This window comes from Phyllostomus hastatus, unplaced genomic scaffold (genome assembly GCF_019186645.2).
Source record: "Phyllostomus hastatus isolate PE091 unplaced genomic scaffold, TTU_PhHast_1.1 phas_contig_159, whole genome shotgun sequence".
NCBI classification, from domain to species: Eukaryota; Metazoa; Chordata; class Mammalia; order Chiroptera; family Phyllostomidae; genus Phyllostomus; species Phyllostomus hastatus.
The window spans coordinates 4898263-4925514 of NW_025333640.1; the positions used below are offsets into that span (position 1 = coordinate 4898263).

The window sequence follows — 27252 nt, forward strand, 5'->3', positions numbered from 1 at the left end:
AAGTTGCCAGCAGGCTGGCCAGCAGAACCAGGAGTCTGAGTGCGGGCATGACAGGGCTGCTGAGGGTGCCTGGGGACGGGGCTGCCCTTATGCCTGGAACGCAGCTGTTGGCAGCACCCCTAGCACGGGGTCAGCCTCTCCTCGTGGAAAACGGAGAGTTGCTCAAGGTCTCCACTGCCCGGGAACAGCTGCTCCGGGAACCTGCCTGGACTCTGCCAACTTGTTAGATAGGACAAGGGTCTCACGGTCTGAGCCATTCTTACTAAAGGGTATTCTTGCTAAATGTGAAAATGTAGCACAGTATTTTGCAGACCAGCTGTAAACAGGGATTTGATAGGAACCCAACTCCACAAGCATAGCCAACTGCAAAGAAATCAACATGTAATCGACCAAATAGTGCATATAATCGATGCTAAGCCTCTCTTTAAGAAGGCAAGGCTTTGGTTATGAACCTCCTGTCTTCTTGTTGCAATTGAATAAAAGTACCTTGTGACAACCATGTCTCCTTTTTTAATAGAGCACCCCAAGTGGTGAACCCCTTGAGTTCAGTAACAAACTGGCAACTCCAGATGGGACTCTTCTAAAAGGATTTCCTCTTGGCCTTGTGTGGACGCTTAGCTGAGCAGTCAGCAGCAGCACCCCGTCTGGGGCTGACTTGCCTGCATGGCCACTGGACAGAGAAGCTGCTCTATGGGATAATCCCGCTTGTGCTGCCCACTGCAGCAGCTGCCTGGCCGCCTCGACAGCAAAGCAGAATGGCCACCTGCGTCTGTTTCTTTCAGGGTTTTGAATGGCAGGCGGGTGGGTCAGCCCCTGTGGTCATTTTAATTAGTGTTTCTATTCCTGTCTTGGGTGTAGGGTTGTTAGAAAGGTAATTTCAGTTCTGGTGAGCTCTTGGTTTTTGTTTGGTTGGGCAGGAAATATCTCCAAGATGGCAGATTCAGGGCCTGATACAGGTCTGACTCTGGAGGCTTGAGAAACTCCTGTGGGAGAATCCAGGACACCCTTGGGGGACCATCTCTGGTCTAGCTGTCTGATTGTCTGTCCTGAAGGAGACAGATTTTGCTGTTTGTGTGTACATTTGGGGTTGCCTTGTGTGTCTTATATGTAAATGTGTCAGCTACAGGGAGCTCCAATTCGATCCCTGAATGCAGCCTCTTCGGGTGCATTCTTCAGAAATGGATAAAAAGACTATTTATTTGACTTAAAGAAATTAAACACTTTAAATAAATTAAGAAATATAACAAATAGTCCTGGCTGGTGTGGCTCAGTGGATTGAGTGCTGGACTGCGAACCAAAACATCGCTGGCTCGATTCCTGGTCAGGGCACATGCCTGGGTTGCAGGCTGATGGATGCATCTCTCACACATTGATGTTTCTCTCTCCCTCTCTCTCTCTCCCCCACCCTCTTTCTCCCTCCTTTCCCCCCTCTCTATAAATAAACAAATACAATCTTTAAAAATACTATAGCTACAGTCTCCTTAAAGGTTGGAAAAAACGTAATTTATTTAAAAAAAGAAATATAACAAATAAGTTCATGGTAGGAGACTGCTTGTTCTGTTTAAAGCAGCCTTGCTTCAGGCTGGGATTCTATTGTGGATTCGAGAAGCATTGTTTTTTTTTAATTGATTGATTGATTGATTTTTTTTTTTAGAGAAAGAGATTGGAAAAGAGGGAGAGACAGAGAAACATAGATTTGTTTTCTGCTCATTTATGCATTCATTGGTTGATTCCTGTATGCGTCTTGACGGGACTGAATGACCCTGTATGACCTTGGCGTATTGGAATGATGCTCTAACCAACTAAGCTACTCAGCCAGGCAAGAGGCATTGTTTTCTATGTGCAGCTTCTTTGCTTCCTCAGGTTTCAACATTCAGTGATCACACATAAGCTTCTCCCCAGCCACTGCCACCCTGCTTCCGTCCAAGGAGTGCACTTTCTGGAACACCTGCAGCCAGGGTGAGCTCCACGGGCAAAGGGAATTCATTGCACGGCAGCACTTTCCTGAACCACCACGAGGCTCCCATCAGGCAGGCTGTACCACCTTCACTGAGGAGGACAAGCTAGTGAGCTCCTGGTTTCCAGGGGAAGTGATCTGGGACAATTAAGACTGAATGGCACCCTGGCCAGTGTGGCTCAGGTGATTGGAGCATTGTCCTGTAAACCAAAGTCCTGGGTTTGATTCTTGGTCAGGAAACATACCTGGGTTGTCGGTTTGGTCCCCACTTGAGGTGCATACAAGAGGTGACCAATGGATATTTCTCTGTCACATCGATGTTCCTTCCCCTCACTTTCTCCCTCCCTTCTCCTCTCTCTAAAAATAAATAAAATCTTTAAAAAATTACATGGCAGCTCTGACTGGCATGGCTCAGTGGTTTGAGCGCCAGCCTGTGAAGCAAGGGGTTGATTGGATTCCCAGTCAGGGCGCATGCTTGGGTTGCCAGCCAGGTTCCCAGTGGGGGCGCGCACAAGAGGCAACCACACATTGATGTTTCTCCCTCTCTTCCTCTTTCACTAAAAATAAATAAATAAAATCCTTTAAAAAGTTACACGACACATCTCTTCAAATAGTCTCATTGATATAAAGAGATATTCTGTTAGCAAGTGTGATTTCGGAAATTTTACCACAGGTATGGTAACAGAGACCAAATATCCTAGGAGTACTGGAAACTAAACAAAACTAAGATTACCTGATTGGATTGGGGCAAGAAAAGGAGAAAAGTCTGCTGTGATTTAGAAATGCAGTTTGAGCGCACTCCCTCTCCCCGCAGCATGCCCATGCCTTGCCCTCCCCCACAGGCACGCCTCTCTCCTAAACTCTAAGGGTCGCCAGGAAACTTGGCAATGAGGGGAGCAATGGGCTCGTCCAGGACTAACCCTCTAAAACTGTCCCCAAGGCCCCTCTGTTATTTCTTTTATCCTAAGCCCTTCCTTTGTTTCACTGTCCCCAGTGTTAATAAATGTCATAAATAAATAAATAGTTTGAGTCAGTTTTCCTGGACTTTAACACAAAGCAGGGGGAATCAATCACAGGTTTTCTTGCTGTTGTTATTTTTTATTTTTGAGAGAGAGGGAGAGAGAAACATTGATTTGTTGTTCCACTTACTTAGGCATTCATTGGTTGATTCTAGTGTGTGCCCTGACCCAAGGTCAAACCCGCACACTTAGCAAACGGGGACGATGCTGTAACCGACAGAACTACTTGGCCAGGGCTCACATGTTTGTGTTTTGAGACATAGAAGCAAAAATGTGGGCTTCCTGGCCCCATGGTATGGGAGGAAGGTAAAAATGACACAGGGAAATGAATTGCTAAAATAGTAAGGTTTTAGAGTGGACTTAAGAAGCAATTTACTGGTTACCTGTCCATTCGGCAGCAGAGATGGTGTCGAGGTCACTGAGAGCCCACTCAGGTCCCGAAGATGTGTAAGACCTCAGCTTCTTTTCTGGGCCCATTAGCCTCCCCCCGCCCTCCAAAGCTGTGGGGTAGCTGGGGGTGAGGCAGGTCGGGGTGAGAGAGCTTGCTCTCTGTACCCACAAGCAGGACAAGGTACTTCTTAAGCTATTTTCTCCTCCTTGGGGACTTGACCCCACTCAGCCTGGGCCCTCGCCCCTATGGCTTTGGGAGTCTGCCGACTGGCAATGGAAGGGGCTGGCCCAGGCACTCACCCTGGATGAAGCAGCCTAGTGTTTTGTTGTAGCCACAGGCAGCCATGGAGGTTTAGGGACAGAATATTGCTGCGCTAGTGTGTGATTTGGAAGGGAGACAGGTATAGGGAGTCCACACCTCCCTAACCTTTAATTTTTTTATTTATTGATTTTAGAGAGTGAGAGAGAGCAGGGAAAAAAACCCACTGATTTGTTTTTCCGTTTATATATGCATTCATTGGCCGCTTCTTGTATGCGCCCTGACTGAGGATCAAACCTGCAACTTTGATGTATTAGGATGATGTTACCTGGCCAGGGCCTGAACCTTCCCTTCAGCAGATTGAGTGTGGATTGTGGCATACGAGTTGAGATCTAAAACTGAGGATCCTGGTCCTGTCCTCTGCCTCTCAGAGTCCCATCTGCCGGGAACTGAGGGGTCGGGGGGCAAGCCTTGAAGGGGCCTTCTCAGCCCTTCTTCTCCAATAGTCCAGAAGCCAGAGGACTGAGAAGAAGACTGGGACCTGCCACTGCAATAGGAGGTGACCCTGCTGACACGGACATTCTTAGCCAGAGAGAAGAGGTGAGGCTGGCAGTGCCTCCTGTGAGAAGCTCCTCGTGGCATTAACACTGGCTGTCTTTACTTTTCCTCCCGTTTCAGTACAACCTGTGCCCACAGATGTTTCCTGTCTTCACTTTTATTTATTTATTTTTAAAGATTTTATTTGTTCATTTTTAGAGAGAGGGGAAAGGAGGGAGAAAGAGGGAAACATCCACATGCCAGGGGAACACCATCAATGGTTGCCTCTCACACACCCCCAACCCAGGACTGGGCTGCAACCCAGTCACGAGTCCCGACTGGGAAATGAACCGGTGACCTTTCGCTTTGTGGGGACGAAGCCCAGCAACTGAGCCACCCCAGTCAAGGCCTGTCTTCACATTCAGTCTTGAGCTCCCAGTGTTTCCCGAGTGGGGACAAGAGGTGGAAGGAGCCACAGTCTGCTGAAGATGGAAAGTGGGGTAAACAGACCTCAAGTATTCGCTCATCTCAAGGCTCACTCCAGTGCCTCCTGGGCAGGGGGTTTGGGTGACAGAGAGGTAGCAAGCGACTGTTACTTGCTCCTTGTATCCCGAATTCCAGAAGGGTTTAAGTCTCTGAACTGCAGCTGCGTAGCTGGCTGACTAGGTGATGACTAGGGTGTCTGAACACAGAGGGCCCATGCTGTGTGGGCTTGAACAGCGTGGCCACACGTGTTGGACCGGAAGTGCACATACACACAGGGAATTTATAGTCCTGGAGAGCGCCTCCTGCCATTGTGGGGTGGGAGCGGGGGCTTTTCTGTGGTGCACTATCCCAAGACTGCTGATTCAGAGGGCTGTGTTGGAGCTTCCTCCCAAGATGTCCTCCCTTCCCAGGCCGAGGTGCAGCTCTTCCCTTGGCCACATAGCAATCATCACTGCGCTTGAGAAACCATGAGATACTGACCGGTCCTATCTGGTGCTTCTCCCCCCTATCCTGGAATTACTGTGCTTCACCCACTAAGCTCACCCTTCCTGTAGAGTCACTTCTTACCCAGAAGTGTCCTTCAAAGTGCTGGACAGACCCAGCAGTCCAATATTTGCCCTTGCTGGCATCTTTGTCCTTAAGAAAGCTGTCACTCTGTTCCATCTTGCTCATTAGATCCCCACCAGGGTGTGACTTCATGAGTGGCAGGATTTCGGTCTCCTTGATCTCCCCTACTTCTGCCTCAGCTCTTCTGCCTCACGTCTTCTGTCACAGCAGAGCTCTCTGTGCCCTCCTGCGCTCAGAAATCACAAAACCTAGGGGACCCCAAGACCTTCATAAGTTAGGCAGCCAGAGAATTTCACTCTTCTAACTCAAAAACATACTCAGTCCATGTTCAGAAAACAGTTACAGAGGTATGACCCTCGTCCCTAATTCCTTTCAGAATGAGGAGTGCAAAATCTCTGTGGGTGTTAGATAAGGCAAAGGTCTCAAGGTCTGGGTCATTCTTAGTAAATGCTATTCTTGCTAAATGTTAAAATGTAGCACAGTATTTTGTAGACCAGATGTAAACAGGATAAGCTTGACAGGAACCCAACCTTTTAAGGGCAGCCAACTGCAAAGAAGAAATCAACATGCAATTGACAAAATAGTGTATATAAGCAATGGCTAAGCCTCCTCTGGGGAGGAAGAGGTTGGGATAGGAATCTCATGTTCTCTGGCTGCAAGTAAATAAAACTACCTTGTGACAACCATGTCTCACTTTTCAATAATGCACTCCAAGGGGCGAACCCCTTGAGTTCCGCAGTAAACTGCCTGCTCTGTGCCTCAGTTTTCCCATCTGTACAAGGGGGATATGCACAGTCCTCCCCCTTTCTGTAGAGCTGTGGTGAATATGGAGTTTGTGAGTCTCTGAGGAGCAACCTAGCATGCTCAACACCTCTTGCCTGCTCTAACCTCTTCCATGGCTCCCTAGCACCCCAGACTCAAGCACAGACCCCTAGCTGGGCAATGTGCCACCACGGTTGGCTCTTGCTCCATTTCCACCACCAGACTTGATGAGAAGAAGGACCCCCCCCCTCAGATCTGATATATCCCCAGACCCTCAAGCTCTCAGGAAGTTCCTCTAGGACACCTCTTCATGCTCCTGCTGCCCACCCCCCCACCCCCGGGCCCAGGAGGCACCCAAGAGTGATTGTCCTCTCTTCCACTCTTCCTTCTGCCTCTCAAGGGCTGACTGTAGTCACCTTTCAAGAGTAGATTCCCACAGGCAGTCTAGGAGAACTGAGGCCAGTCCACCACCAGGCCTAGGGAGGTGTGACAGACAGGGTCTGCAGCAGGGACACCCCTTTTCCCTGGTCTCACTGGGCAGCCTTGGTGGAGTGTGAACAGCTGACCAGGAATAAAGGCCAGAGAAGAGGCCAATCATGCAGCCCTCACCCCCAACACTTAAGTACAGAGCTGAGTGTCTGCGTCTGTCCTAGTTACTGGGGGTCCTCAGTTCAGGATACAGTTGGTGCTCAAGTGATAGTGAATAAATGAACTGAATAATATCCTGTCCGTTTGGGGGGTCTGGTGACCTTGACCAGTGACTTTTTAGTTCCCCGGGCCTCAGTTTCCCTGTTTGTAAATGAGGGCTCAGCCAGCCCCCACCCCACAGGGCTGTGTGTGGTAAAGAGGAGAGGACTACAAACAGCAAAAGCTGCCTGACTGCGCACCAAAAAATTAACCACGAGAGCTCTACCCGCCGTCCCCCGAATCCCGGGGCTGCAGGGCCATTATACCTGGGCGGCGGTGGGCTTGGCTAAAGGGCTGGACCGGCAGATCTGAGGGTGGACCGCGCCAGGCGCAGGGGCGAAGGTGGGCGGGGTGGAGAGAGGCCCGGTTCGGGGGAGGGCAAGCCCTCCGCCCGTCTTCTTTGTGTCCTGATCACTCGGTGCCCAGGAAGCTCGCCATGGAAACACATGCGGGCGAGCGGCGGGCACCTGGGAGGGTGGGTAGAGACGCGGGGTTGGGGGCGTCAGAGACAGGAGAGACACAGAGATAGCCAGAGACCCAGGAACCCAGACCCTCGCCCCCGGACCCAGCATCGATGGGACTCCCGAGGCCTACCCTTGGAGGGGAGGAGACTGCAGACCCCGACCTTAGCTTGCGAAGCACAGGGACCCCTGCGACCCAGAGACAGAGCAGGAGGGAGTCCAGGAGGCGGGGACCACACGCCCGGGGCCTGGCCAGGACATCGACGCGCGCGACGCTTCCAACGCTCCAAGACAAAGAGCCCCCGCCCCTCGCGCCGCAGCTAGGCAGCCGCGGGTGCGGGGTCTCGGAGCCGGGCGGTGTCCTCTCGGCCTACCCCTCCCATCTGCCCTCCGCCCCTCTCTCCCATCTCCCCTCCGCCCCTGCAGGGGAGGGGCTGTGCTTTGTGCTCCGCGCTCCGCCGAGCCGGCGCGGCCGCCAGCTCCGCCCTCCGAGCACCCGTGCGCCAGGTGAGGGGCCTGCGAGCCAGGCCCCGACCCTCGTTGACCGGGAGGCCCCTTCCCCGGTGCCGGGGACAGCCCCGGATTGAGACCCCTCAACCAGGCTGGCCCCGCCCTCTTTGCCCGACCTTCATCCTTGGTGTGGGGGTGTCAGTAGCCGATTGTCAGGGCCACGGTGTGGGGAGAAGGCCGCAGGGACACCCCTCTTCCCTGGCCTCAGTTTCCCTGGGGGGCTCCTGCGCATCCTTGCCCGCCCCTCCCCCGTCGCTGCCCGGTCCCTGGTTCCCGGACTCAGTCTGCGCCTCCCCTCCCTCCTCCAGCGCAGCTTTTTCTCCTCCAACCACGGCCTGGGGCACCCGCGACACCATGATCTCGACCAAGGAGAAGAATAAAAGCCCAAAGGACAGCATGACGCTTCTGCCCTGCTTCTACTTCGTGGAGGTGAGTGTGTGGTGGGGGGTCGCCCTGGCAGGGCCTGGTGGAGGTCTCAGTTCCACCAGCCCTGGGGACTCCCATGCTGAGGTACAGAGGTGGCACCACTCGGGTCACCCTTAGGTAGGGACACAGCTAGGGTGCCTGCGGGTGGGGATCCGAGGAGCTGGGCTCTGCCAGAGAAGTTCAAAGGGCAAAAGGGTGTTCTGGGCTTCCTGAAAAGCCTGGGCAAATGCTGGGAGGTAGGACCTTCAGCCTGGGGCTTGGGCCAGTAGCTCGCCTGGAGGGGGCTGGAGCAAGGTGCTGGGGATCATAAGGGTGCTGCAGTTAGTGAGGGTGCTGTGTCTTCCTCCGGCGCTCGGGCTCTAGAGCCTGAGGATCTGAGCTGACATCCCTGGCGTGCTGATCTCGGGCACTGGTGCATTTCCGCTACAGGCTGGGCACACAGTGAGGGCTGAGTGAGTGTTCAAAAAGTAAAAGATAGGAAGTGCAACCACCTGGCACTTAGAAGTGCTGATGATGACACAAGGTGACCTTTGTCCATTTTTGGAGGCTTGGCACTGACTTTAGTCTCCCCGTAGCCAAAATCTCCCCAACTTGACATGCCAACTGGCACTCGAAATGCTCCTTGGTCACGAGACCTGCTCTTACGAACCCCATTTGGGCATTTCCCCTCTAAGAGCCCCCAGCCTGGTCCCTCCCTCTGTCCTGGCCCTAGCCATGGGGCTTGGGGCATCTGTCCCACTCTGTCCCCCTCTCCATGGGCAGATGGATAGCTGCGGCCTCTTTTAATGTGCCATACAAGGCAGGTGTTAAGGTGGAAGTTTCTCTTGGGCTTCCTCTGTGCTTGTTTCCTCATCTGTGAGATGGAGGTGGGAGCTTCTCAAGGCAGCTCCCCTTAGGCACTTGCATACGCTCTACCCTCTACCCCCCCTCTACCCCCCATGGTGCCACCACTGTCTGTCCCCTGTGGCTATTTGAACTTGAGACCCTAAGACAAAGGCATAGCGTCCCCTAGGATGCTAGGGGAGTTTGCTTCCTCAGAAGATTCTGCCAGAATCTGTGCTCAATGGCTGTTTGAGGCTTGCGTAAATAAATGAGTGAGCGATATTCTGGGCACCATGCTTGTGTGATGTGATCGAGAACAGCTCAGCTTTCCCAGCCTCAGTCTTTCTTTCTGCACCTCACGGGTGGCATGAGCATATGGGACCATCATGTATGCTATAGTGCCCAGCTTGTGTGTGTGTCAGGGGCCACATGACAAGGGTGTGCAGAGGACAGCTGCATGAATTAGCAACTCAGTGAGTTCATTTGTTCATTCATTCAGCGCCTGCCATGGCCAGATGTCTATGTTCTTTTGGCTGAGGGGCAGGTTGGCACATAGGTTTTGGGGGCCCAGAGGAAATAAACTAGTACAAGGGGTGGAGAGATGGGTGGCCAGGGAGGGCCCTTCTGAGGAGGGCTGAGCACCAGAGGGAGTGTCTGAGGGCATCCATCCATCCTTAAGAGAAAAATTCCAGAGGTAGGAACATCTAAGTTGTTCAACATGGCAAAGGGGGCTGGAAGGAAGAAATGGGTGAATGAATTGGGGGGGTAGGTGGATGATGCATGAAAAGAAGGAAACATGGGTGGATGGAGGGATGGGTAAATCCATGGATTTATGAATGAGTTCATGAGTGCAAGAATAGCTACGATGAAGGGATGGACAGTGGACGCTGTACAATGAGTGGTGGGTTAGCCACTACATGATGGATGAGCTGACCATCGGGTGAACTGAAGCATGGACAGGTGGATGGGTGGGGGGCCCAGTGGATGGGACTGAATTCACAGACAGGTGAGTCAGTGAGTAGGTGTGACTGGCCAGCCATCTCTCTGCAGCTGCCCATTGTGGCATCCTCCATCGTGTCCCTGTACTTTCTGGAGCTGACGGACCTCTTCAAGCCTGCCAAGGTAGGTTTCCAATGTTATGACCGCACGCTGTCCATGCCCTATGTGGAGACCAACGAGGAGCTCATCCCGCTGCTCATGCTGCTCAGCTTGGCCTTCGCTGCCCCTGCGGCCTCGGTGAGTCCCAGCGTCCCCAAAGGGTCTCGGTCACCCTGTGGGTACCCCCGGCCAGGATCCAGCTGAGCAACCCCCTGTCGGCAGATCATGATGGGCGAGGGCATGCTGTACTGTCTGCAGTCTCGGCTGTGGGGTCGTGGAGGTGGCCCAGGCGGGAGCTGAGGGCAGCATCAACGCTGGCGGCTGCAACTTCAACTCCTTCCTGCGGCGCACGGTGCGCTTTGTGGGTGAGTCACTGAACACACCCAACCCTCCATTCACACCCGGGACTGGGCAGGTTCGGCCCCCAGCTCCCGCACAGTCCCTGATCCTTTCACCCTCAGGCGTCCACGTGTTCGGCCTGTGTGCCACGGCCCTGGTGACAGACGTCATCCAGCTGGCCACAGGCTACCACGCGCCCTTCTTCCTGACTGTCTGCAAGCCCAATTACACACTGCTGGGCACCTCGTGCGAGGCTAACCCCTACATCACGCAGGATATCTGCTCTGGCCACGACACCCACGCTATCCTGTCTGCAAGGTGAGCCGGCCCCAACCCCTTTCCCATTTAGTGTGGGGAAACTGAGGCACAGAGGGATTTTTTGGGATACAGCGGGGCTTACTCAGACACCTCCTACAGGAAGACCTTCCCATCCCAGCACGCCACGCTGTCGGCCTTCGCTGCAGTCTACGTGTCGGTGAGTCCCGGCTCAGGCCTTGCCCACCCTGACCCGCCCCGACCTCTCCTACCCGACACCACTCTTGCCCCACCCACATCTGCCCCAGCTGCCCTGGCCCTGCCCTCCCTAGGCCCTCTCTTTCTCTCCCCCTGCCCCCCTTTGCCACCACCCTGATCGCCGCACTGCCCCCAGATGTACTTCAACTCTGTCATCTCCGACACCACCAAGCTGCTCAAACCCAGCCTGGTGTTCGCCTTTGCCATCGCCGCGGGCGTCTGCGGGCTCACTCAGATCACGCAGTACCGCAGCCACCCTGTGGACGTCTACGCCGGCTTCCTCATCGGTGCCGGCATCGCCGCCTACCTGGTGAGGGTTTGCCCAGGGAGTCTGGTGGCCATTAGGCTGGTCCTGGAGCGGGAGGTCTGAAGGGGGCTTCTAGCCCCTGTGGGGGATGTCTGAGTGGGAGAGGCACAGGCAGCAAGGCCTGCCCCTGCCCTGGGGGACTCTGACAAGTCTCTTGGAATGCTGGAATCAGAATCTCAAGGGCTCATACCTGCCCATTGGGCAGAGTGTGAGTGACCAGAGGTGAGAATTTGCCCCACTGGGGAAAGACAGACTTTTCCCATTGAAGGCCAGGCCTCCCCTCAGACCCCCAAGTCTTTGCCTGGTGGGGACTCTGATCTCCGGCCTCCGGCTTCACAGCCAGCCTGCATTTCACCCCCAGGCCTGCCACGCGGTGGGCAACTTCCAGGCCCCGCCCACAGAGAAGCCCACAGCCCCAACACCCGCCAAGGATGCACTGCGGGCCTTGACCCAGAGGGGCCACGACTCGGTGTACCAGCAGAACAAGTCCGTGAGCACCGATGAGCTGGGCCCTCCAGGGCGGCTGGAGGGCGGGCCTGGGCCTGTGGCCCGAGAAAAGACCTCACTGGGCAGCCTGAAGCGGGCCAGTGTGGACGTGGACCTGCTGGCCCCACGCAGCCCCATGGGCAAGGAGAACATGGTGACTTTCAGCCACACACTGCCCCGAGTCAGCACGCCCTCACTCGATGACCCTGCCCGCCGCCACATGACCATCCACGTGCCACTCGATGCCTCCCGTTCTAAGCAGCTCATCAGCGAGTGGAAGCAGAAGTCGCTGGAGGGCCGTGGCCTGGGGCTGCCTGATGAGGCCAGCCTGGGGCACATGCTGGTGCCTGAAGAGCCCATGGCAGAGGAGGAAGAGGAGGAGGAAGAAGAGGAAGAGGAGGGGGAGGAAGAGGGCCCAGCCCCACCCTCGCTCTACCCCACAGTCCAGGCCAGGCCAGGCCTCGGGCCTCGGGTCATTCTCCCACCGAGAGCTGGGCCACAGCCACTGGTGCACATCCCTGAGGAGGGGGTACAGGCGGCAGCTGGCCTGTCCCCCAAAGGCAGTGTGGCTGTGCGGGCCAAGTGGCTCATGATGGCTGAGAAGAGTGGGGCTGCTGTGGCCACAGCCTCCACCCAGCCCCGCATTGCCAACCCGCCCCGGCTGCTGCAGGTGATTGCCATGTCCAAAGCGCCAGGTGGACCTGGCTCCAAGGTGGCAGAGACTGCGCTGTCCTCCAGCTCCAGTTCTGACTCCTCACAGTACCGGTCACCATCAGACCGCGACTCGGCCAGCATTGTCACCATTGACGCTCATGCACCCCACCACCCTGTGGTCCACCTGTCTGCTGGTAACGGGCCCTGGGAGTGGAAGGCTGCTGGGACCAAGGGGTCAGAGGGTGAGGGTAGCTATGAGCTAGGGGATCTGGCTCATGGCTTTCGTGGTGGGCCCAAGCCACTGGGTGTGTCCCCTGGCTCATCCGTCAGTGATGTAGACCAGGAGGAGCCAAGATTTGGTGCTGTGGCCACGGTCAACCTGGCTACAGGTGAGGGGCTGCCCCCACTGGGCGTGAGCGACGGGGCTCTGGGGCCAGCCAGCAGGGAGTCAACGCTGAGGCGCAAAGCTGCTGGCCTAGCGCTGAGCGAGCGGGATGCCTCCTGTGAGTCAGAGGCTGAAAGCTACTACCACAAAATGCAGGCAGCCCGCAGGTTCAAGGACTGAGCACCCAAGGGCTCAGTGGGCTGGGGTGGGATAAACAGCATGGGGGAACAAGGGGATCAAGGACTGAGCAGGTGTTTTGTGATCAGATAATAAAACATTATTGGAATCCTGGCTCCGTAGTTCTGGTCAATGGTTCTTCCAATGCAGGCAGGCCTGACCACTCACAGGGGCCCCAGGTTCCTGGGCCGGTGATCTCAGATGGTGTTTGAGGGGGGCCTGGCCCTTTATGGTGGGAAGCCACTGAGGAACAGGACAATGGGTGATATCCAGTGTGCCAGAGGGCTGAGCCGCAAAGTTCTATCTGGTCTGCAGAACCCAGAAAGTTGCCCTATCAGACACAGGTGCAGATTCCCCAGAGGCCACCCTACAGGAACAAGGGGGACTCCTGAGCAGGGGTCACAGGACTGCAGACCTGGATGTCAAGTCCCACCCATGGATAACCCCTCCAATCTTCCTTGTCCTAAGTTGGGGGCAGGGGGAAGAGCAAAAATGTCTGAATTCACACAGAAGAACAGCAGTGAAGACAAGCAGGCCCAAAAAAGAGGGAAATGAGTGCAGGATACAGAGAATTTATTCAAAGTCCAGTACAGACTGCCCAGACTGCCTTCCACAATGTGAACAGAGAGCCTGCAGAAAAGGCAAGAGTTGTTATAAAATCGCTTTAATTCAGTTCTCTCCACATTACAAGCCGTCAGGCAGGCAGTGGAATGTGCCATGCTCCACATTACAATACTGAGCCTGTAATTGCTGGTATCAAAATATACATTTGTGTCACCATAAAAAAAAAACACCCCTGCATTTTCTGCCCCTCATGCCTTACAACTGGTATAAAAAATTATAAATATTTAAACCCTTGTCCCTACCCCAACACGAACACTCAGGGGTCCAGGCCCCGAGAAGAGGGGCCGGCCAGCACGAGGTCTGCGCACAGGAAAGCCCCTTGGACACGTGAGTGCAGGACTACACAAGGTAAAGGAGACAGTTAAGACTCAACAGCTGTTGTCCCACCTTAAGGGGCCCCAGCGTTAGAGGCAGACAAAAAACAACTTTGGTCCAAAATTTGCAGGATATTAGAAACCCTGAAAGTTTAAGAGCCCTTGTCCTCCCAGCCAGAGGACAGGTTAGGTGTAAGGCGTCTGGAGGTCTCGGGCCTGGGCTCGCTAGAAGAGCCTGGCTCCTTGGTGGCCCCCACTGCGTCTGCCCTGGAAACTAGATCCTGCCCTGCAACTTAATTACAAGGAATAAAATAAGAGTACAGTATACAAGGTCATATAAGCAGGAAATTTAGATTACACTCATACCATTTTTTATCATCTTGCTATATAAAAGGTTACTTAAAACTATGTCTTTTGCATATAAATGAAGATTAGAATATTTGGTCAACTGGAAATATTGCTAGGCACAGACGTCTGCAACTGCATCAAAGCACAATAGATTTTACAATGAAACAAAGCTCCAAGCTGAAGAGGCGGCAGGGATGTACCCTCAGGGCAGGGGTCTTAGCCCAGGAGGGGCACCTCAAGCCAGGAGTGGGGTGAGGTGGGGTGGGGAGAATCACACACTTGATTAAATGAGATCAGCGGGATATTGGGAGAACTGGGATTTTCGGCAGATCCTGCAGCTGGCAGCCTCCTCCCATGCCAGGCACATGATATGATCCCTGCAGGAGCCTTGCCCCTCAGTTCCCAAACCTCTACACATTTGCTACTGCAAGAAGGCCCTGCCAGAGCAGCGGGTTTTAAGGCACAAGAAAATGGAATGGAGGTTTGGGACTGCCCACCCCGCAGGCTGCAGAAGGCACAGGCAAGGGGCCAGGGAGGAGCAGGCATAATGTCCATGTGTCACCAAGAGCCTGAGGCTGGCACCCCATCTCCCCAAGGTGAGCAAGGTGAATTAGATTTAATTTTTTTAAAAACAGGTAAACTGATTTCTCTTTAAAAAAATAGAATCTCTGGTCTTTTAAGGTCACTTCAGCTGCTTTTAAAGTGGCTATTTTCTGGAATGATGGAAGTTGTCACCGGGACAGCCCGGCAGGCTGGTCCTTGGTGGGGGAGCCTAGATGGTGGACTTGGAGAAGGACACCCGCAGGTGGTGGTTCTCGCCCAGGTCATGGTTGTGCAGGTCAATGAGAGCCTGGATGGCCTCCTCCACGGAGCCCATCTGGATCAGTGCCATCTTGCGGTCCTTCCTGTGGGGACAGGAGAGGGACAGGACATGAGGTGGAAGGGAGGAGGCGGGGAGGAAGGAGAGGACAAGTAGGGAGAGGGTTTTGTGCTCACTGGAAGAACTTGAACCCTTTGACAACTCCACCGTTGCTGGAGAAGAGGATCTTCAGGTCATCCTCGGATACAGAAGGCCTGTGGAGAGAGGGAGACCTGAGCCATGGGTCCTCCGAGGAAGACCAAGGCTACAGCTACTCCCTTGAGGATGGCAACTCTCGAGAGAAGGAAGACCTGAGGGATGTTCACCCTTTTAGGGACCCAGACATAGGATACTTAAGAATAATTGTATCAAAGTCTACCAGAGTCACAGAAAACATTCCATTTGGCTTCCAAAAATGACGCCAAACAAACCCCCCCCCACAAAACAAAAAACCCCACCCATCACACCTCTTCCCTCAGTTGTTTTGGGAGTGTTCAGAAAGGACAAAAGCAGCTTGTAGCAAGACAACCTGTCAAAAGCCTAGGGTTTCAGGGAGGGCCCCACCCTGCCCACCCGTGGGACACCTACGGGATGTTGGAAAGATGCAGGGTAGCTGAGGGTGGGAAGATGTTCTGAAAGTTCTTGGAGCCAGGTTTCTTGAAGCGGTGCAGGGGTGAATTCCCGTAGTCCTTGGTGAGGCCCTGGTCTTCCTGGCCCTCACGGGGCAGCTGCACGTTTTGGTGCTTAGACAGCGTGATGCGCACGGGTTTCCCGTGCAGCTTGTGCCCATTGAGGTGGCTCATGGCTGAAAAGGTGAAACCCGTGTGACCCAAGGCCCCACAGGCACATGTCTGGCCCCCCACTCCCATCCCAGGCCATCACCCCTTACCCAGCTGTGCTTGGCTCCCATCGGCCATCTGTACCAGGGCATTCTCCTTCTTGTTGAACAAAATCTTCACCCGCTGCACATCACCATACACGCCTTCAAAAGCGCGGGGACAGGGCCCTGAGCCTGGGATCTGCTGCCGCCTCCCCCACCAGCCCCCGTGACCCCGCACACCCTCACAGGGCTGGCTCTTCCCGAAGGTTTGCTATTCTGCCTCTGGGAACCTGCATCTAGTCACAGGGATGTTACCAGGAGGACTACCTTCAGCAAAGAAGTCATAAAATCCAGAAAAGGTCAATTGCCAAAGAGCCATCACTTTACATGCTACCAACACGCTTAACTGCGAGAGCATGCAGGGCAATGAACCATGCGTGTCTACGAAATCCAAATAAATACACAAAACCGAAGGCAAACCAAGTAACGAGGCAGAAATGCAAACTCATAGTACATCTTAGGGCATAAAAATAACCTCAATTAAATGAAAACAAGATAATAAAAGTGTGAATGATAACATACCGAAAAGAATAAAGAGGCTTTGGGGTGTGACTCTCTTTAGAGGACAGCAGAGCAAGGCAGCGGAGGGACAGGGAAAGGGAGAGGTCAGGGGGCGAGTTGCCATCGTCCACCACGAGGAGGCAGCCCCGCAGGCGTGCAGGTTGATGGATGATGAAGTTGTCAGGATGTTAATATTCAAGGGCAGGTTGGTTTCCGGAGAGCAGGGTTTGAGGGGGAATTTTGTTTTTATTTATTTATGGTTTTGTTTTGTTTCAAGCAACAACAGGAAGCAGAAGTACCGTGCAGTCAGTTGGCAAAGAAATTCCGGATCAGAAAAAAAATTGGGAAAGGGGAAGGGGAGAAAAGAAAAAAAAGTAGCAAAAAACACAGGTCAGTAAATACATAAGAAAATCCGCAGTGTTCCATCAGTCAGATCTACACACATTACTAGTCACAGGTCCACCTCGTGGAGCAGGCAGGAAAGCACCTGTCCGCACAGTGAGCAGGAGACGCTGCTGCCCCTCCGGCCTCGCCCTGCTCCAACCAAGCCCCTTGCTTGGCTCAGTTCCCCGGAACCTGTGTCTCCTGCTGACTGCTGCGGGGAAAGTATAAACGCTCACACAAGCACGAGGGGTGGAGTCTGTTAGTGAGGCTTCTAGAGCATCTAACTCAGACAAGGCACCGGCCGCCCCAGGCCAAGAGATCACAGGAGTGGTCAGATAGATGAGAAAACAGTCTGAAACGCTAATTGAACATTAATCCCATCTTTCAAGAGTTAAATATTTTGAGCCTTGATCTCACCCAAGCTCCCTGAGCCAAACTTGGCCCGGAGACAATTATAGGTTGGCTGTTCTAGGGACTGCGACTCTGAGTTGTGGGGGCAGTGCAGACCATGGCCCTCCTGAGCAGAAATGCCCAAAGACCTCTTCAGACAGAGGCATGTTTGGCTTGAAATTTTATGATTACTTTCATGTACTGAAAAACATTTCAACTCTGAACACTATGGAATTAGAAATTAAACCAGGACATTAGGGGAGATCCCAGCCCAGGGGGAAGGGAGGGGAAGACGCAACGAGTGCAGAGTGGGGCTGCACAAGGACTGGCCTGTGAATGAGCTCCAGGGGGTTACAGGAGCGTGGCCTGCTGGCAGTTTGCACTAGGACCCGAGAGCACAACTCCCCTACTGGACTGGGAACAGCCTGGAAGAGCCACGTACCTCGGGGTTGAGGTTGCTGACCAGCAGGACAGAATTTCCAGCACCTGCCAGGCCTGGGATGGCAATCCGGCCTGCTGCTGCTGCCGCTGCCGCCGCCGATGGGATGGCCAGAGGGGCCAGGGCCCCATGCACATTGGGAACAGAGAGGCCTGCAGAAAGAGAGGCAGTAAGGAGATGAACAGCAGCACCTGCTTTCCACCAAGAGAGGAGCAAAGTCCTGCCCATCTTCATGCAAAAGGAGATACACAGAAGGTGCCTGCACTCTGCCTGTCCTGGCCAAGTGGCCTGCTGGCTCCTTCATCCTCCTCACAGCAAATTGCACTGGGTTTGGACCCGGCTACATGCGCCCATACAGCACAAAAGCTCTAGAACTCCATGGATGCAGAACTGAGCCTTGGCCTTGTGTGCATGCAGGTGCCCATCACCATGCAGATGGCATGCCGGGCAGGACACAGCAGGCTCAAGACCTCATGACTGTCACATGGTGACTGTCATGTGGTTGGGCGCCCAGCCCCCAGGAGGGATGCTCAGGTGTGCCTGCCCAGCTCATGCTGCTCTGCTTACCAGGACACTTAAATTCACCTACTAGGGACACAGCCCTCCAACCACTGTGTGTACACGTCCTTGCCCGGGAAGTGCTTAAAGGAATCAGACCAGAGACTGGGGGGTTAGAGTATTCTCTGCATGGCCCTGTCCTACAACTACCCTGTCCAGGCTCCTCAGAACCCAGAGGCCCGCGCCCAGGAAGATGGGCTCCCCCCGTGACTGTGCCCGTTAGCTCGCGTGTTGGCAGAGCTACTGAAAGGTGTGTGGGCATGCACAGTCGGCTGTGGGGACCAAGACCAAGTGTTTGAGTACCTGCAGCTTGAGGAATGGCAAAGGTGGGAGGGAAACCAGCTCCTGCATACGGAGAGGCTGACATTATACCAGGTGCACCTAGAAACAAATGAGACACTAACCATCGCACCCACAACCTCCGCCACCAGAGCCAAGTGAGCCGCGTCAGTGTACCCCCACACCCAGCAGGCAGGTCCAATGTCCGCCTATGCTGGGTGCCACGGCCATGTAAGGAGTAATGGGCACCAACCTCCCTGGGCGCGGGGCAGGCACCATGGGACTCCTGGGGCCTGAGCACTTAGAGACTGAACTATGTGTCCTGGTCTACCACGGCACATGGTGGTACTGGGCACCTCGCTAGGCATCTTACCAAAGGCTGCAGCCATGGTCTGGTCCAGGGAAGGCTGGCTGTCACCAGAGGGCAAGTCAGGACGAGTATAGTCTCGGCTCTTGTCATTGTTGTACTTGACATTGAGGCTGGTAAGCTTGGAAAAGTCAATGCGGAGCGTGCAGCAGGCATTGTAGATGTTCTGCCCATCCAGTGACTGCAAGGAAAGATTTTGAGTGGCGAGGGCCCTGGTGCTGGGAGACGTGCAGGCAGGCAGGCATCCCCCGGACCCACTTACCAGCTTGGCGTGTTGGGCGCTCACAGGTTCAGCATACTGCAACAGTGCCTGGAACTGGTTGTTCTTGGTGAAAGTGATGATTTTCAGAACTGTGCCAAACTTGGAGAAGATCTACCAAAAAAGGAACAGTCAACCTCTGCCCAGAGCCTGGGTGAAAGATGGGGCACATAGATCCCACCTCACCTGGTGTAGCACATCCAGGGTGACTGGGTAAAAGAGGTTCTCCACAATGATCCTGAGCACTGGACTCTGGCCGGCCATTGCCATCCCGGCATCCACAGCAGCGGCCGAGGCAGCTAGCGCCAGGTTCCCCGACTGAACCGAGTTCACAGCGTGTAAGGCTGCCTGGGCCCGCTGTAGGGGAAACAGCTGTCAGTCCCCCAGGCCCACACCAAGGGCCCCGACCCAGCCCCCAGAGCGGATGAGGGGGTGACGCACTGCCTGGTTGGGGGAGCTGTCAGTCTTAAGCTCCTTGTGGTTGGAGAACTGGATGTAGATGGGCTGGCCGCGAAGCACAGGCGTCACGGAGGTGTAGTAGTTCACCATGGTGTTGGCTGCCTCCTCTGTGTTCATCTCAATGAAGGCCTGGTGGGGTGAGGGCATGAGCGGGGCCCAGATCTCTACAGAGAAGCCCTGCACCCCACCCTGAGAGTAGGCCCAAAGCCATTGCTGGGATGGGCTCACACACCTGGTTTTTCCCTTTGAGCATCAAGAGATTGGTGACCTTCCCAAAGGGCAGTCCCAGAGAAATGACCTCGCCTTCAGTAACATCACTGGGGAGCTTCCGGATGTGAATCACTCTGGAGGGCACACCTGCACTTCTGTTGTCACCTTTGAACTTCTTGCTATCATTTCCATTTGCTGAAAAAAGGAGTCGTTTGTCTTGCACAGGGCAACTCCCAGGCCCCCACAAGAGATCCCCCCTTCTCAGAACCAGCTTCCTCTATGATGTGGCCACACTGATCCCCACATTGGGTTGGGCCTGCCCCCAAACCCTAGTTCCCAGGTAAATGTGTCCATGTGTGAAGTGGGGCTCAAGATTGCAGCCAAAGTCAGTACACCCTAGATGTCCCCATAGCACAGAGCATACTTGGACACAGACAGGGAGCCCCTGTGGCAGGGACTAAGGGCTGTAGTTAGCAGTTACCTGCGGAGGCCGAGTTGCTGCTCATGATAAAGGGTCCGTTAGTAACGCAGGCAGAGAAGAGCTCGTCCGATCCCCGCTGGAAGAGAGGGTGCACTGGAGCAGGGATGGAGGTGGCCTGGCACATGGCTGCAGACCCCCTCTACGCCCAGAATACTCTGCTGCTTGGACTGGAAGAGACTGTCTGCCCGGTACCTGTCCCGCCTTGAGATGGCCTCACGGTCCTCCTAAACCCCCAGATGTAGCTGCTTTTCCAAGACAGGGGCCTGCATGTCACTCCCATATCTAGCTTCTGGGGGACACCCTTCCTGGGTCTGTGGACAGGCTTCAAGTCAGGTGCCTCAGTGGCAGTAGGTCCAACCAGCCACCTTTAGACTGTTGAACAGTCTTCAATTCTCACAAAACTGCTCGCAAACTTGAAAACAAAGCCCCCTTGTCATGCTGCACCTACTCCCTTGGCCTTAGGAGCTTGGCCTATTTTCTAGCTGTGTGAGGACACCTGAGCCACAGTCTCATCACTCACTGACCAGAAACACTACCTCTCTGTGAGTCTGCGACACTATCCAGTGACTACCCAAGTGACCAAGAAAATGGGGGCCGAGGGCAGATCTTGAACTGCCTGTCTGCAGATGGACAGGCTCCTGTGACTTCTGACCTGCCTATTTTCTTTCTTTCCAGAAACAACTTGTTTACTCCTGAGTCTCAATCTAATTGAGTCAACTCCCTGACATATTAGACTGACCCTGCTGTGGGGTTAGGCTTAACGACAAGACTGCTTTACCCTAGGGGTGAGCTGGATCAGACTGCGCAGTACTCAAGTAAGAGGTGCAGGCCTCAGCCCCCACCCCAGGACTGCCCTGCTAGGAACAGGAACATGGACACCGGGAACTTGCAGGCTCCAGGACCTGGTGGGGGGGGGGGGGGCGCGCGCACGCGGGGGGCACAGCTGTAGCAGGGCTCCATCAACAGGAACAAGGACGAAGAGTGGGAACCAGGGCAGGGTGTCACCCCCCCCCCACTGCCCTCAGTCCCCCCTAAGGCCTGTGGCAGGAACAGGAAAGACCAGCTCACCCAGGCCTCCAGCTCTCAGAGCTTAAGAGCCGCACCCCTTCTCCCTCAAACTGCCTTCTCTCAAGGACACCTTCTTTGCCCTTCCTCCAAACTGCCAAGTAGTTGTTACTCAAACCAGCACAACCATCATGCTTGCGATGTTGCCATGTGGCCAGCCATCTTTCACCAGAAAAACTGAGGTTCCTTGGAAACCCTCAGAACCCCTGCCCTGCCATGGGTGGTTGTTGAGACCTGAAAGGAGCCAAGGTTTACAAACTGCCCTTTGGGAAAAGGAGCAGGAATGACACCACCACTGGCTCCCTTCTGTGGGCACGTCCCCTCATTGAGGACCCCCGGCTGCACAAGCACCTGAAGAGCCACCCCTAGCTCCCCATCGCCCAAGGCTTCATGGGCTGCACAATGGACAGGTGCTTACAATTGCAGTGCAGACCCAGGGCCGTAGGCGCTTGGCCTAGAATGGGAGTTGCTAAAACCCTGGGTGCTCAGAGCAGAGAAATGCAGTTAGACTGCTGGTCTCTGAGGGCTGACATCTAATAGAAAGTGAAATGTTCTACACCTACCATGATTCTGAGCTTTCTTCCGAGTGGACACCCAGTGATTCAAAGCTCAGCACTGCAGGGACAGACCTCAGTGGGGACAAAGCCATGAGGCAGAATGCACTCACCACAAGTAAGTCCCACCCAGTGTCTGGACTAGGAGCTCTGACCCATGCCTTTGCCCCCATTTCAAAGATGCCCCCCCAGAGTTGGACAAGGGCCAAGCACCATGTGCTGGCTGAACAACCTTAAAAAGGGCCATCCTGACTGCTGTCTTTGACCAGTGCCAGGCAGAGTGTCATTTGAGGGGTAGCATTCTTGGCTCTCAATGGCATTCCCATGGCAGATGGCCTGGTACTCCCACAACATCTGTGGGGCAAACTGTAACCCTTGTCCATCCACATTCCCCCAGGCCCTCCTCTCCCCGGACACAGGCCTGGTCTGCTAAGCTGCAACACCCCTCACTTCAAAGCACAGGGACACTCAGATGCACATAGTGACCAGCAGCTCAGAAGCAGAATTGGGGCAGACACTCCAAGGGCAGAACCCTAAATGGACATGGGCCGGGCCAGGCCAGGTACTGAGGTTTCCCAAAGGCTCTGTGACTTGAGCACAGCAGGGCCAGGCTGCAAGCATAGCCACACTAAGAACACGATCCAAGCAAGGCCAAGGGAACAGTCTAACTGCTTCTGGACAGGCCACCCAGTGGACAGTGCCCTCCCCAAGCAGGTACTTAGGAAGATCCCATGGCACCTTCCCCAAAGTCAGTTAAGCATCTACTGGAAAAGCCTAAGCTGTGTGCTGCCTGCTCCCAACAGCATGTAGGGGGAACCTTTGCTTTTTAATCAATAGCTAAGCATCATTAACCTCTGGACTCCTCTAACTTATGGCAGTTTACTCTAGAGCTGAAATGGTGGTCAGTGGTGCTCAGAACCCAACTGTGCTGCCCTCCTGGTGAGCTGGGACACAGGTACCAAGCTGTGCTGGCAGAGGGCCTTAGCCCTGTACACTAGAGCCTCAAGGGTTCATCCCATGTAGGTCTGATTCTGGAAGCAGAGGTCCCCTGGGACTGGCCAGAGGGGCAACTCCAAGGACAGTCCAGGGCAGAGCTGCTGCAGCTACAAGCAGACAAAACCAGGTGGGTTATGGGAAGCCAGACATTTTCTACAATGGTTACAAATGCTTCAGATGAAAGTCTCCCTCCTCCCGCCACTGAACAAACAGGTTTTATCTGTAGGAAGATCAGGACAGGCTGCATGTGAAGACAAGACTCCACCTGGAAAAACTGAAACCTGGCCCAACAGCGTGGTCCACTGACCAAACCACCTGCAGTGGACTCCCCAGCACCCAGTCCCTGCCAGCACACAGAACCCCGTCAGCCCAGGTCTTCCTGGAGGCCACGTTCCTGGGACACACACAAAGACATGGTCCTCACCTGAGGGAAGGGCCACCATGGCCCTCCTTCCTGTGCAACAGCAGCAGCCAGCTCTGCCCTTTCTATAGCTTAAATGTCCAAGCACTGACAACAGCACATAAAGGGGATCCAGCACCTGTTTTCCTTTATCTCAAAAAATGCTATGGGCCCTGGCTGGCCTGTGAACCGAAAGATCTCTGGTTTGATTCCCAGTCAGGGCACATGCCTGGGTGGTGGAGCCAAGTCCCCAGTTGGGGGCGTGCGAGAGGCAAGTGATGGATGCATCTCTCGCACAGATGTTTCTTTCCCCTCTAAAAGTAAATTAAAACAAACAAAAAACAAACAAAAAAACAAAAAACAAAACAAACCCTGAAATGCCATCAAAAGTAGCTCCTCTCTACCCTGCTATACCACCAGCCACCCTATAAACTCCTTAGGGTACAATCAGGTTTTGACCTTTTCTATATTGAACCAAGGACACTTAGAACACTCTGGGTGGATACCCTCTCAGCCACAACCACACATCCCAGGACTCTTGCCAGGGCAGAGAGGAGGGACCCCAAATTAAGACCAAAGGTGCATTTACCACTGAGGGACCACTCAACCCACACTACTTGAAATAGCCTGAAATGGACTGGATGCAGACAGGGCAAAGGAAAGATGTCTTTAGAATTTCTGGCCTGCAAACCCTCCACCCCACACGAACTACAGACCACAGGAGAGTTGCTGTCAGAAGGAAGTCCCAGAGCTCAGCAGCAGGAGGGAAGGGGCCCACATGGGCAGCACCAGATTAGAGGCCGCGCCAGCTAACAGGGTAGCAGAGTCAGCAATGCCTACCTTTGTACCAACTGCTATGTCTGGGACAATGCTGTAGAGAGAAAGAGAGAAAAGAACATTAGCAGGTGTACCACATCAGCTGCTGCCAGGGCTCCGGGGACAGGCTGGCCAGCATGGGCCTTCTTGGGCTGCACAAGCCCCCCCCCCACCCCCCATTTAAGTCCTCAGATAACTAGTAAGCTTAGGGCAGGGAAGTGAGCTGTCTTCCATTTAATCTCAACTTGAAAAGGAGCCATCATTGTCCTCCAGCTCCCCTCCCTCCCAGCAGGACCCTAGACAAAGACACCCCCCTCCAAAGCCCCAGGAGGGACACTTGATGCTTGTTGTTAAAGGATAAAATGCGTTGTTTGCTTTCTAAAACTTGGAAATGCTTGGAGAACATTTTCAAGCATGGAAGGAAGACCAGTGAGAAGACAACTCACAAGACCCTGAGGTCAGAGCTCCAGGGGGTTGAGAGGGGAACTCAACAAGGGGACTCTGTTCAAAGAAAGGCAGGCTCCCTCAGAGAAAAGAGACAGCAGAGATAAAACAATCCGATTAAATTAACACAAGTTACTCATCAACCTGGCTCCCTGTGATTGGACTTTCTCCCTGCCAGAGGCCCAGCTCAGGTGGATACAGACGTTCCTACAGGCCTCAACTGAAGACTAGCTCTCAGCACAAACATAAAACCCTCTGAAGGCTTCTACATGGCAAATGTAAGCTGACAAGGTCCTCAATGACTCATGGAGAGGAACTTAGTCACCAACGTCCCCTACCAGGTCACCTGGATTAGTGGTCTGTGACCAGAGCCTACCATGAATGTCATACAAAGATGGCCCCCTCACCCAGCCATGGAAAGGCTGGTTCCAGAATGGGCATAAGGCCCTGGGGCAGCTACCTGCACTATAACCCCTTTGTTCCTGCCCTCAGAGAGGCAAGTTCAAGGCACCAACCCACTCCCCACCCCCAGAAACAGCCTGACCCCAAGTGCTGAGCCCTAGTCCTGCCACCTGCACTCCTCGCCAGCTCATTTTAACCCACTACCTCTATTGTAGGGCCTTCACTATAAAAAAACATTATGGACTAGTGTTAACAGAAATTTTAAAACTTTCTGAAGTCAAACAAAAACTTCCCAGAAAAACTGAAAGAATGAAAAACTTGCAGCTTCCTATCCGCCAACCCAGGGCAACTCACTATTTCCTACTCCCTGGGAGGGCCCCTCTGGCACAGAAAAGTTTTACATAAAATGGCCCTTCTTAAAAAGGTTCCCAAACCTTCCAATAAAAGGCTTGGCGGGGCTGCCTAGGTAACACCACACTATCCACAAAAGGTTGCAAATGGGACTGGACTCCCAAGCCACACACGGGGAATGAAACACTCCAACAGTCCTTGAGTGAAGCAAAACCAGATGACTGGACCAGATAGTTAAGAAAATGCTTTCCCCCACTTTGCATCAAAATTTCCCCACAGGGGGCCTAAGTACCCACTTGTTTGCACCCACAGCCCAGGTCTACTGGTTTGGAAAGGGATTCTCTGGGTGGTCTACCTGAACCTGAGATCATAAGGACCCACGATCACATTCTTCATACCCAGTTTTTCTAAAAAAGCTAAATTAAATTCATTCAGCCTGAAACCTATCATTTCAAACCCAAAGCAGAGGAGGTGACCCTCCGGGAAGACTGAGGGAAGGAGGGCTTTCAAAATCAAAACAATCAGAACTGCCTTCAGAATCTTCTGGATTAATTTTTTGTAATCGAATTTATTGGGGTAATGCTGGTTAATAAACAGTAAGTTTCAGACATGCAATTCTGCAATTCATCGTCTGTACATTGTATTGTTTATCACCCCAAATCAAGTCTCCTTCCATCACCATTTACTCCCCCCCATATAATATTACCTTCTACCTCTCCCCAACCCACTTCAGGCTTACTTTGTAAAAACAGAACCTACCCATGTCAATGGGAAACGAAAATAATTAGGCTAACTCGCAAAACGGAAAGGCACTATTTAGTTTCATTTTTAACAGGTTCTGTCATTTCCCCCCATATCAGAAACATCTAAAAAGGGCTCTAACAAAATAGTTTTATACCTTGACCTTAAATGTCAGTGTTAAAGTTAAAAAATCTTTGGAACTTCAGATCTGTTCAAGGCTAGAGAATAACTCACAATACACTAAGATTACTTCACCGTTGCCCCTCCCATTTCTCTGGTCCTGAGCACACGCACAAGCCCAGGAACTGATTACATGTGCACCCAGGGCCCCTTCCCTCTTCTAATGTGACCAGTCAGCCTTCTAAACTGCTCGAAGGCTCAGGGTCCGATGTTCAGGCCCACGTGGGTGGCTCCGCAGGATCTAGAGCCTGGAGCTCCACGGTTTGGGTGGAGCAACTTGTGCTTAAAGAATTCCCAAACAAGGAGCCCCGGGCTGGCGAGAACAAAGGGGGCGCGCGGGCCCCTCCCCGACACCCCCGACGGTCCTTTGTGGGAAGCCCAGGGAGGAGCCGGGCGGGGGAGGAGAGGGCCCGCGCCCTTCCGGGCAGGAGGGCGGCGTCTCCCGGCCGCACCCGGGACCGCCGCGGGCGGGGGAGGCCGAACGCACAGTCCGCGCGGCGGGAAAGGCCGCGCACGCGCACCACAGCCTGAGGCGAATGCGAGAAACTACGCACGCGTGCGTGGGGGCCGGACGGGGAGCGGGAAGGGCCACACAGAGCGTGCTAAGAGAGTACGGGTAACCGGAAAAGCCACATGGGGCGCGCAAAAGGTGGCGCGGGTGGGGATCCACGGGAAGGGACGTTCAGCCACCGCGTGCTTTCGGGAAGAGCCCCGAGAAAACCGGAAACAAGGACAGGGGCGGGGAGGGTTGGGCCTGGCTGACCCTGGCTGGGAGATGTGGACCACCTCGCACCCCTGGCAGTCTCTTCCCGCGCCTGGGAGGAAGGGAGGAACCCCAAAGAAGCCTGTGGGCCCGGGGCGGAGCAACAGGCGGGCCATCGCTCCGAGGAGGCGCCGGCGGGGGCAAGAGAAAGGTGAAACGTGAGGGGGGGAAGGCGCAGGAAGCGCGTACAAACACAACTCACCCGTCCATTGCACACAGAGGAGACCCGGAGGGGACGGAGTGGAGGCGCCGGAATAGCAGGAACCGACCCAACGGCTCCGAGTTATAGACTCACAAAATGGCGGAGACGCCTGAACACGTCCCTCGCGCGCTCTGCCCATTGGCT

The 27252-nt window shown here is 54.1% G+C and overlaps 2 protein-coding genes across 3 annotated transcripts; one reads left to right on the plus strand and one right to left on the minus strand.

Moving 5' to 3' along the window:
* The first annotated feature begins 7499 nt into the window (after positions 1 to 7499).
* On the plus strand, positions 7500 to 12925 carry PLPPR3 (phospholipid phosphatase related 3). The gene is given in 9 exon segments (XM_045831278.1): positions 7500 to 7632; positions 7944 to 8064; positions 9934 to 10119; positions 10204 to 10269; positions 10271 to 10346; positions 10443 to 10638; positions 10738 to 10795; positions 10970 to 11143; positions 11502 to 12925. Coding segments are annotated over 8 exon segments (2175 nt in total). The 5' UTR covers positions 7500 to 7632; positions 7944 to 7989; the 3' UTR covers positions 12846 to 12925.
* Positions 12926 to 13398: 473 nt separating this feature from the next.
* On the minus strand, positions 13399 to 27237 carry PTBP1 (polypyrimidine tract binding protein 1). 2 transcript variants are annotated; one of them, XM_045830990.1, is made up of 15 exons: positions 27109 to 27237; positions 24050 to 24080; positions 20195 to 20270; positions 19736 to 19908; positions 19486 to 19632; positions 19231 to 19401; positions 19048 to 19158; positions 18792 to 18966; positions 18443 to 18520; positions 17585 to 17733; positions 16390 to 16423; positions 15877 to 15969; positions 15576 to 15792; positions 15125 to 15202; positions 13399 to 15033 (listed from the first exon to the last, which is right to left on the minus strand). In XM_045830990.1, exons 1-15 carry the CDS (start codon positions 27114 to 27116, stop codon positions 14901 to 14903), a joined length of 1674 nt encoding a protein of 557 aa, XP_045686946.1. In that variant the 5' UTR covers positions 27117 to 27237; the 3' UTR covers positions 13399 to 14900. The 2 variants fall into 2 exon arrangements, with proteins under 2 accessions (XP_045686946.1, XP_045686947.1); XM_045830991.1 differs by lacking the exon at positions 18443 to 18520.
* Between the last annotated feature and the right edge of the window lie 15 nt (positions 27238 to 27252).

Coding starts and splice junctions, on each gene's coding strand:
- PTBP1 (XM_045830990.1), bottom strand. Junction 19,909..20,194: donor CAGCAACTCGGCCTCCGCAG/GTAACTGCTAAC, acceptor TCCTTTTTTCAG/CAAATGGAAATGATAGCAAG. Junction 16,424..17,584: donor TCAGCAACCTCAACCCCGAG/GTACGTGGCTCT, acceptor TGTCCTCTAAAG/AGAGTCACACCCCAAAGCCT.